At 34.8% G+C, this 11,136-nt stretch overlaps 2 protein-coding genes across 5 annotated transcripts in view; one reads left to right on the forward strand and one right to left on the reverse strand.

The window, feature by feature from the left end:
• LOC148304179 (uncharacterized) overlaps positions 1-6,424 on the reverse strand; it is a 33,097-nt gene extending 26,673 nt beyond the window's left edge. For 3 of the 4 annotated variants that reach the window (XM_088268510.1, XM_088268506.1, XM_088268507.1), the window contains exons 1-6: positions 6,249-6,424; positions 4,782-6,008; positions 3,964-4,628; positions 3,559-3,751; positions 2,857-3,108; positions 1,523-1,648 (exon numbers count right to left, since the gene is read on the reverse strand). In XM_088268510.1, the coding sequence (XP_088124636.1) occupies positions 1,523-1,648; positions 2,857-3,108; positions 3,559-3,751; positions 3,964-4,628; positions 4,782-6,008; positions 6,249-6,293 (2,508 nt within the window). In that variant the 5' untranslated portion in view covers positions 6,294-6,424. The remainder of the gene's footprint in view (positions 1-1,522; positions 1,649-2,856; positions 3,109-3,558; positions 3,752-3,963; positions 4,629-4,781; positions 6,009-6,248) is intronic. The other variant, XM_088268508.1, reaches the window with a different exon arrangement.
• A 932-nt stretch (positions 6,425-7,356) lies between these two features.
• Positions 7,357-8,189, forward strand: LOC148304180 (protein phosphatase inhibitor 2-like). Its single transcript, XM_088268590.1, has one exon. It carries the CDS (start codon positions 7,475-7,477, stop codon positions 8,048-8,050), a length of 576 nt encoding a protein of 191 aa, XP_088124716.1. The 5' UTR covers positions 7,357-7,474; the 3' UTR covers positions 8,051-8,189.
• The last annotated feature ends 2,947 nt before the right edge of the window (positions 8,190-11,136 follow it).

Consider the following 11,136-nt stretch of genomic DNA (forward strand, 5'->3'; position numbering starts at 1 on the left):
AAATTATTAACACTGTGCCATTGTTTCGTGACGAAAATATCTCTTGGAGTTTAGTTAACTAAATGTTTGAAACGTTATTCAAAAAATCGATGAACAAGTAAATAATGCTGCACGCTCATTTAATTATTGATGTTCACCTGCTTTTTACGCCACGCAAAAAAAACAGCGAAATAAACGACTCCGGACCTAATTGACGACATCTGGTGTTAAAAGAAATAGAGTAGGGGTGCGTGTAATTTTTTTTTTACTTATGCAATATATGTATTATTATTGCACTAATTTGTTGCATTTTTTTAAAACTTATTGGGAAGTTTAAACTTAAACTTAAACTTAAGGGCCAGTAAAGAAATAATAAAATAATTGGGATGTCATAAAAAAAATATTATAGGACAATTTTAAATTTAAAATGCAATAAGAAAAAGAAATATTAGTTAGTATTCGGTAACATTATTCCCAAGTAATATTAGTGATTTAACACTCAAATATTTATTTTATATTATCCTGGACTGGTCTCCGAAGCGCAGGAAAGATCACCTTGCCTTCATGTAAGTTAAAATCAAGATAACACTGCGTGAATACGATGCAGTGCCCTATGCACCATTGGGTGCGGATAAGAAGAATATGGAGTGGGAAGCTATTGCGGGACGGAACTGTGAACTTGCACAAGCGTGGTAAAATAAATGATGAATTATACCCAGTTATTCCCAAGCTATTGAGGCCTTACAGAAATGGTTTCAATATGTTATCCTGATTTAACATCAGGTAGTTTAGAATACTCTCTATTTTTAGGATTAAATTTATTGTATGTGTATTTGGTGTAGTCATCCGGGCTGTGGAGTCAGAGTCAGAGTTGGAGTCGGAGTCGCGGTGTTTGGGCCGGAGTCAGAGTCGTAAAAAACGAGCGACTCTGACTACATTTTTGTTAAAATTGAAAATACATTTTTTAAAATTATTATAATGAATGTGTATTGTGCACGAATATCAAACTTGCAGGCACAAGTCGCGCCGATATAGTGAATCACCAAGATCCATTTAATGCATATGGACTACGAAAATGTGTCTCCTACTTTCTCACGTCGAAAGAGGAGCATTTGTTTCTCTTTTTGTTTGCACGCAATTTGCGCGCATTTTTTTGCCAGTCATCGTTCTGCATCGGTCAATTCTCTCAACTTCTCTACTAATTTTTTGTAGTAGCAGGAATCAGGGGTACGTTTCCTAAGTAATAACAAAAAAAGTCTATATGCAAAGGTAGGAAGCAACCTGATAAAATTTAGTTATTTTGAGTCAAAGTCGTGGCGTCGGAGTCATTTTGTTGGTAAATATGTATAGGAATCGGAGTCATGTTTTTTTTTCCAACTCTACAGCCTCCGTAGGAATCATACAATTTACTACTGAGCCCTGACATTCTTAAGTATTTGATTATACTTTTCAGAGCGAAAACAAATGTACATAATTGCAAAACAAAAATACAAAAAATATCCAAAGTTACCTAGATCAAGTGTAATAATGATAATAAACTTACCTCGGCAGCATGTGCAGCTTTCAAATGTTCAATAGTCTGCTGCATTTCCGCCTGGATCTTGTCTCTCAAGTCCATGAACTCCAGGGGCCAGTTGGACGAACTAGCATTGATATCCGATAGTAATGCCTACAACAAAATAGAATTAGTTCCGTGATATACAAATATAGATTGTCATTAATATGTAATATTGGGTAGGTAACATACCTGAAAATTTGAGATGCCAAAAGTGGCATCTCAAAAAATAGAAAGTATATATGTAATTGGTGCTACGGAGATTGGAATTATATTTATTTATTTAACAATAAACAACAGTTTTTAACAATAAAAAAACAAATTAATAGACTCAAAAAAATCAGTGTTTGATTTAACAATTAATATACATATTGGTAAACGGAGAGTTTCTGGAACAGGTAGATGATTTCGTGTATTTAGGTAGTATGTTTTCTAGGGATGGAAAGATTGATAAAGATATAGAAAGGAGAGTGAATGCTGGGAACAAAGTGAACGGTGCACTGAAATCAGTTATAGCAAATAAAAACCTATCAGCGGAAGCTAAACTGGCAGTGCACAACGGAGTACTGGTTCCAACTCTAATGTATGGAAGTGAAACATGGAGTTGGCAAAAGAAGGATGAAAGTAGACTGAATGCAGTCGAAATGCGATCTCTCAGAAGAATGTGTAACAAAACGATGTATGATAGATGTGCGAATAGTGAAATAAGGAAAGAATGCAAAGCTGAGATAAGCATTATCGATAATATTAAGAAAGGTGTGTTGAGATGGTTTGGACATGTAGAACGAATGAGTGAGGAAAGAACGGTAAAACAAATTTATGAGGCGAATGTTAGCGGGAAAAGAAGCAGAGGAAGACCGAGAAAAACATGGCACGATCAGGTATGCCAAATACTTGAAAGTGGTCAGGTTAGGAGTCGTAACAATCGGCGGGTATGTATGAGGAGATGCATGAACGTGGAAGAGGCGAAGAATGTTTGCAAGGACAGAGTGGTGTGGCGCTCTATTCTCTCTGCCTACCCCTGCGGGGAAGCGGCGTGATGGTTAGTTATACAAATTGGAATTATATGTTTGATCAATTCGTAATAATAAAGATAATATTAGCAGATCAACAATATGTTTAGCAATAGCGAGGCACTTTGTGAAAACAGAGTACTCTCACTCTGTACGCATGTCCTTTTACACTGAGAAATTGAAATGCTATGAAACACGACGAAATGTCTTTATTTCTTTCAATGGACTTTTCAAAACTGAAAAGTACTTTTGGTTGTATTATTAATTAGAATATTACAAAAATATAATTAATAAAATGACAGAACATACTTTTTCCAATTCAAAATCAGCATCGCGATGTTCAAAGTGCAGAAGATCTCCATGATCTGTATTCTCCAAAGTTTGCAAATGCGCCTTCAATTCTGCAATTTGATTCTTGTAATTCTCTTCCATTTCAGCAAAGTGAAGTTCGTGTGACTCGGATAGATGCATCATATCTATTTTGTGCTGGGTCTTTAGCACTTGTATCTGCGTTTGATGTTCACTTTTCATATTAAGCAACGACTTCTGAAGAATTGTTACCTGAAAATAAAACATTTAATGTTATAAGTTAACGCATTTCTGACAGGCATTTTTTACGCCTGAGAACCGCTGGCGACAGGATTTGATCATTATGTACATATGGTTAAGACTTTAACAAAGGGATTGGTATATAATATTCATATAAAAACTGTGGATAATTCCTTCTTTTTTGCCTTTGAAATGAGGCTAGCGCAGAAAATAAAGCATCAATCTACCGTCCTTAAGCATCAATCTACCGAACCGGTAGAAATACCTTTTTCCTCCAAAGTGTGTTAAACATAATTTTGAAGCAACCTAAAATCTGCTCTTTAACCTTCATTTTCTCACTGTTAGAGACGTTGTGTAATATCAGGTAATGTTAGAGATATTGAGTAATATGTATCAGGTAATTCATTTCATATACACCTCTGCCACTGTATGGTACACACTTTTAAGTATTTATGACCTTACCTCGTCCAATCCTAAATGAAATTCAGCGCTGTGGCTTCTTTTTATTTTGTAATGTGTTACATCGAAGCCTTTGTCTCCTGCGCCGTGAAGAGGGCTACCGAAGGGTAAAGCTTCTGGACAATTGTCCAATGAATCTGTAGATGATGACGATGATAACTTTTTACTATGCTGACTGAATACGTCTTCGGAGTAGCTAAAAATTATTCATTGTAATTCAAACAGTTCAATACACAAAATTTGTAATTACAGTATTATTCTACTGAATATTTGTTAACTTATTAAAAAGTAGAATGAGTAGAAACACAAGCAAAAATTATCACTTCTCATAAGAGTCAAAAAATTATTACATTGAAGATTGACTGTAGAGAATAAAGAATAAACATATTGGTTTTTTTATAAACTCACTTTTTTTCCATTTTAGCACACCTTTCTTCAAAATATGTCCTCAATTTCTCAACTTCTTTTTGATGCTTTTGTTCGATACCTTTAAAAAATTCTATCAATTCATGATTATCCGGTTTCATGTAAGAGAGAATATCATTTAAAGTCATTTTTAAATCAATTTCATTCTCGCTTTTGCTGAGATTTTGAACATGATTGTTTATGTCTTCGAGACTCTTATCAAAAAATGACAGAATTTCCTTTTCCAGAATGGCAAATACTTTTTCTCTTATAATTTTTGGTTCCGCCTCCTCCAGCAAATGTACGTCCAAAGCATCTTTAAATAATTTGTTCTCGCAAAAAGGGCCTTTGCTTTTTTCTTCGGAAGATAATAAAGTTAACACAGGTGAGTTAACATGTTCACTTTGGCCGAGACACGATTCGGTAAAGTTGGTATAGTTCATGGAACCTTCGTTCAATAAATTTTCATGTTTAACAAAATCTGAAAGCTGACCTTTAAGTTCAAGGCCTGGCGAAGATACTTCGCATAGAATCTGTTGTAATTTAGATATTTCCGATAATAAATGGTTATTCTGAAGCTGGAGGCTTTCCCTTTGTTCCGCAGATTGGATCGAGGATAATTTTAGTTCCTCGATCTTCTGTAAAAGGAATTTTTGAATATCTGGAAACTAAATAAATTATATATTTTAATGGTATGTTAGAATATTTTTATAAATATTTATTTCTAAAAACCTGTCTTCCATGATTATATTTAGATTTTTAATGCATTTCATACAAAGTAATTTTATGAATAAATATTATTCGAAATTCACAAATATTACCTTATGATGAAAATCTTCAGGAAATGTTTTATAATCGGTAGTAATGGTGTTCATTGAAAACTCTCCTTCAGCTGGTGGTTTATTTTGGATATCAAATAATAAATCATTATCCGCGGTGTCCTTGTTTTGGTAGATATCTCGAGACTGATTTACTATCAACTCTTCCATTTCAAAATCCCGTTCGAAATCTTCATTTCCAGCATACACGGGATCCTCATTATCCACTGTGATGTTTTCACTGTCATAGGTACTTATATCTTTAAATGTTATTTTTTCAGAATTTAAATCTTTCCTATCTTCTTGATATTCTGATATATCTAGATCATGATTTCCAACTAAATTTATCGCATTCAAAGTTATAAATTTATTTCTACTGACCGGATTGAGAATACTGTCAACATTAGAATAAATTATTTTGCTGAAAGGGAAGTTTCTTTTGGCAGTAGCTTGTCCCCTTATATCCAATTTTAAAATCTCTTCCGATGTCGTGGATGATGATACACTCTTCCCCGTGCTGTCCTTCTCGAGCTCCTGGAAATCGGCGTTTAATTGTAAAGGAGGATCCGTGGCTAATTCTTCTTGATTCAGGGGGGGAACATCCGAGCTGTGAGGATTTAGTGCGTTAACTTGGACCACAGGTGTCGGATTTGCTTTGCTCGCTAGCAAACTATCATCGATTGACTGCGATAACTCTATGGAGTCGAGACGAGTATGTATAGAACTGCTGATACTCGATCCATCTGCACTGACAGGTTGTGATAGGGATGTGTTGGGAACGTCCTGCGCTTCCAGCTGCTCATTATCTTCCGACTGTGTGACTATATCTGCGTTTGAGTTACTATCATGGCTCGGTGCACTTTCGGGCCGATTGGAATCTTTGCCAGACGTAATAGTTTTGCCACTGGATAAACTATTTAAATTCAAACTAGGAATGGTTAAATGTGACGAATTTGTAATAACTTCTTCCGCACTATTATTATCACACTGATCCGTGGTTTCGTTTTTTTCCTGAATTTCAGAATGATCTTTGATTGAGATGTCATCCATTATGGATAATTTGGACAAAATAATGTTTTCATCTGAGGAATGGGCACTTTTTGAGCATAGATCAGTAATGACACTTTCTGTGTGGATAACTGATGTTGTGGCTTCACTTTCATCATCTCTTTTACTCAATATTTGAAGAACATTGTCCATGTTGTTGAATTTTTCCTCTGGGTTATTTGGCTGGAAACAAAGAAATTATTACAAGATTAACCCTACTAACTTACAATAAACCAGGCAATAAATGATGAAGAATCAAAAAGACGATTACACGTTGAAACATAATGAGTCAGTTATCAGAACTTTAGAATAGAAAACTTGAACTACACTACTCGCAAACTAAAAATAACTATAGATGCAATTTGTAGAATGTATTGAATAACATATAAAAAGGTCAACCATTATAGAGGGACGTATTGCTACCTGATCTTCAAACGAAGTTTTAACACCTAAATTATTATGTTCCATTGCTAATTATAATAATTAAGTATTAAGAAGTTGTCATTCTTCCCTAATAGTAGATTTCATTTTTGTACTAATGATCGAACTGTCATCGACTTCAAAACAGGACGCCATTTTCAAACAAAACCAAAAATGGTAAGCAAGACCTACATAGCCATGCACATAAAATAATCAATAATCAACAACAACCATGAGTACCTACATAAAAAATAATTTTATAAATTGTGCTGTGGGGTTATGAGTTATGTTATGTTTAATTTAACTTACCTTTCTTACATTTTCCCAATATTTATTTGTGACCACTTTTTTTACTTTAATTTTTTTTAACTGTTGCTTGGAAAATAAATATATATGCTCGTTTTATAAATGTTATGATCCATTTTCAATTTCAAGCTAACGTTTTTAGTTGCAAAATGTTTCAACCTTGAAGTTAAATTAAAATAAAACATAATTCACTAAGTATTAGAGAAATCTCATTTCATACTTATGGGGACCACAAGGAATATTAGCAGCAACGTACACAATCCAGCATAGTACGAAAATGCAACCTATAGTATTGTAGCTTTTACTGGTATTTTGCTTTTCTGTTTACTGTACTAAATCATAATCATCTTCATTATTTTCTCATCCCATAAAACAGTAACGTCTCGTATTCTAAAGCTCCATAATGTACGACATTTGCATTCTTTCAAATGTATTCCACTCCTACATCATAAATCTTGAGCGCTTAGTATTGAGACACTGCTTATTGCAGATTACACTGCTTTCATATAATTACGATCGATTTAACACCGCAACTATCCTATATGGTGGCTGATGCACAAATCAGATAGCGATTGTGGCTAAAATAAAAAAAAAAATTAACCGACTGTGTTTCTTATCATATTTTTATTTTTCACACATTTATTTTTTTTATAAAAACCTTATAACTTACAATCTACATAAATTTTTTAGCTGTGAAAACTTTTAAGATAGTACCTACCACATAGCTTTGCTCATTATATTACATAATATTCTGATCTGGGTGATCGTAAAAAGAGCACGTTTCGTAAATGAACGCCTTCTAACTAAATATTTCGGTTTCAGCATTTAACAAACGTCAAACTTTGGGTTGTTGGGAGTGGTTAGTTATTTTGTTTAATAATAAGTTTAAGTTTAACCGGCAGCAAAATTTATTTAGTGACAAGATGACGGAGAATATTAATAAGCGTCCATCAAAAAGTATTCTTAAATCGTCTGGTAGTGTCGAACGTCAAGAACATCCCTCGTCTTCTAAAAAACCCAAAGAACAAAGATTCGATGAAATGAATATAATAGCGACGCTTCACCCTCCGGATAAGGACTACGGACATATGAAAATTGAAGAACCAAAAACACCGTATTCCGAATATTCCGATCCCGACTTGAACCCGACCAGAGACGAAATTGACGCTAATATTCTCGCTGCCAAATTAGCTGCGGGTATGAACAAACCGCGGAAGGATTACTCTTCCAGTTCTGAAGAAGATGACAATGAAACACCGGAAGAGAGACGTATCCGTTTAGAATTCCAAGATAAACGAAAGAAACATTATAATGAATTTCAAGCCATTAAATTGGCTAGAAAATTGATGAAGGATGAAGACGACGATGATTGCTCTTGCGAAAATGCTTCCATGGACACTGCCGATGTTGCCTCTACTCCGAATGCTTCCCAAAGCTCTTCCAAGAATAGATGTGACTCTCCACCAAAACAAAGTTGCCATAAGAAGTCCAGTCCATGACTATTTTAGGCCGCCATACCATTATTTAAGTTGCATATTTATTTTTAAATTTTCTTTGTAAATATGAAACATACACAATAATATTTTATTGAATCATAGTATATTGCTGAATAAATTTGTTGATGACTTTGTTAATCAATTTTTGTTTTTTTTGTTAATATTAATCTCCTTTCACTCTTATCACCTGATATGAAATTATGAACCGAGTGTGTTTCTCTTTTCTGGGATAAGTCTTTATTAGTAGCCTCTGCTTACCTGGTTGAGTAACTTGTTTCGGTTATTGCCCTCGCCTTAATCGTTACTGCACCGGGCCATAATTTCACTCGGACAAGGATAGCGTCGTACACAGAGCTCCAAATAAACTGGAGCCCAAACTATTTTCATTTATTTTAAAACATACTACATAATAATAATAATAATTTGTTTAGCGCCATTTTCGTAAAATACTACCTCAAGGGCGCTTATATGGATATTAATAATAATAATAGGATGATGATGATAATGGTAAACAAAAAATAAATGGATTTAAACGGCCTCAATAGGTCTCGGGCCATCGAGTCTGGAGCGGGGAAATGATGAGCCGACAAATTAAAACGAGAATGGCCAAGGTGTTGGGCAGGATACCTTCCTGAACGATGGTCGTCACGCTGGAGGGCAGCTTGTTAAGCTCCTCGTCATTTTGGATGGCCAACTTCCAACTTCCAGACTAGCACAGTTCAGACGGGACTTTTATTCTCATTTTCCGCTCTGAGGCAAATGAGGATTTTGCGATCCGGCATGATGGTTTTGTCTTTCAGGTTTTCCGCTTTCGCTTTCATACAAATGGGAGCTGGCGTCATTAAGGTATTTAAGTTTGTAGTTCGATTTCATAAAATTTAACCATTTAAGTACATGTTCTAGGATCGTTATTGTCCTTGCACATTTTATTGCAGTCATTTATTCCCGAGAAGCTAGAGGTTTCGGATGAATACATTATAAATACAATACATAAGGACTATTGACATTTTAACGTAGATGAAGAAGAGTATGGATGTCTGGGTATTTATAGGGTTTACAATCTGTCACAGGTTAGTTTATGTGATGACTACACATGTTTCTCACTGCTTTCAAGAAAGTCATAAATCAAAAATAATCAATTTTCAGCTGTGCATGCTTTCGGAATGCCCAGAAAATGTACTTTATCCCAGCAAAAGAGGCATATTTTTAACTTAATATTTACCCGCTATAGGGCAGAAAGTGTTGTTTTTGCATTTTGAGGAAATGGTATTATTTAAAAAAATATATATATATACTTAATATTTCTAGATCCTTGAATCTGTTTGTTACGTTATCGGTCTCTTGTGATGTGGACTGCCAGCTGTCACGCAATCGCTTTGGAGGTCTTCCAGGTGGTTTTCTTCCATCTGGATTCTCTTGAAGAGCAATACGAGCCACTCTATTTTCTTGCATTTTATTGACATGGGCATTCCAGAATCGTCTATTATATTATAATCTTATCTTTCTCACAAATCATTTTTTTATTTTTTTATTTCAAAACTAGGCTTTCAATTGGAATATTTTAAATTGTAGTGAACATAACTTTGACCATACTTCCATTCAGTAAAAAATAAACATTCATCAAATGTTTTTTCTCTCTCTTATCTCTTCATTCCTCACAAAGTCAAACCATCATAAGAACCACCATCAGAAGAGATAAGAAGTAGGAGGCAGAAACTCTTAGTCACAACTGTCGTCAAGAGAAGGCGATTCAGTTGGCTTGGCCATGTACTCCGCATGCCTCCCGAGAGCCTTAATCAAGCTTACCTCTTTTACAAGGCATCAGGTTTGCATCGCCCAGGATGACCACATGTGACAATTCGTTGGCAGTTCTCGTCAGAACTTTGGGATGCAGACCTGACTTGGCGGGTTGCAAGGGAGCTGGTAGCCGACAGAAGCGCCTGGAGACGGTTTGTGGACACCATATGCTTCACATAGGGAGCGTATATGGTTAATAATAATAATAAATGTTTTTTGAGACCTATCTTTAAACATTTTGACGATAACGATTGAAGACCGTTTAAAAATGCCAAAATCATTAGAAATAGAAGCCAAGCAGTAAAGTTAGCTACATTGCGTAGCTTTAGCGTTAGCGTTAGCTACACTGCGTAGCTATAGCGTTAGCGTTAGCTACACTGCGTAGCTATAGCGTTAGCGTTAGCTACTCTGCGTAGCTATAGCGTTAGCGTTAGCTACACTGCGTAGCTATAGCGTTAGCGTTAGCTACACTGCGTAGCTATAGCGTTAGCGTTAGCTACACTCCGTAGCTTTAACGTTAGCGTTAACTACACTGCGTAGCTATAGCGTTAGCGTTAGCTACACTCCGTAGCTTTAACGTTAGCGTTAACTACACTGCGTAGCGTTAGCTACACTGTGTAGCGTTATCTACACTGCGTAGTTAAATTGTGTACTGCCATATGGAATACCAGCCCTGATATAATATGATATCTTCACAACATGTATATGTATTTTTGTAAATTTCTCTTATCAATTTATGGCATTTTTTTATCAACTGAGATATTAACAATCATTTATCTACACATACATAGCAAAAATGTATTTCAATAATTCTTATTAACTTAAATTTTTTTGTAAATTATACTGCTGAAAATATATTGATTGAAAATATATGTTTTTCATACTGCTTGATTATTTAGGGGAGAGGACAGTGTCCAGCGATAGTTACAGTCAACATAACTCTAGGATCAGGAGCTTAGGTTTATGCACTCAAAAAGACATATTTAAAAATTGAATGCCTTTGGTGCACAAACATAATGAAGCCTTAAAACATATTTTTCTCTGCCAAAAAATACATTTTTGTACTTAAATACCCTCATGTATAATATAACGCATGAAACTCCATGCCAATATCACTGAACTTGATCATCTCCCTACAAGTACTATTTACTTTGAGAAGAATCAGACTTAATTAATTCAATAATTTTCTTGAGGCATGAAAAATCTGAAATATTAATACAAGAAAAAGAAACAAAATTATATAGAAAAAAAATACATGAAAAAGAAACAAAATGATATAGAAAGTAATTTTA

This window comes from Brachycentrus maculatus, unplaced genomic scaffold, assembly GCF_059751285.1.
Source record: "Brachycentrus maculatus isolate JH-2025_06_01 unplaced genomic scaffold, ASM5975128v1 h1tg000326l, whole genome shotgun sequence".
NCBI lineage: Eukaryota > Metazoa > Arthropoda > Insecta > Trichoptera > Brachycentridae > Brachycentrus > Brachycentrus maculatus.

Coding starts and splice junctions, on each gene's coding strand:
- LOC148304180 (XM_088268590.1), top strand. CDS start 7,475: ATGACGGAGAATATTAATAAGCGTCCATCAAAAAGTATTCTTAAATCG.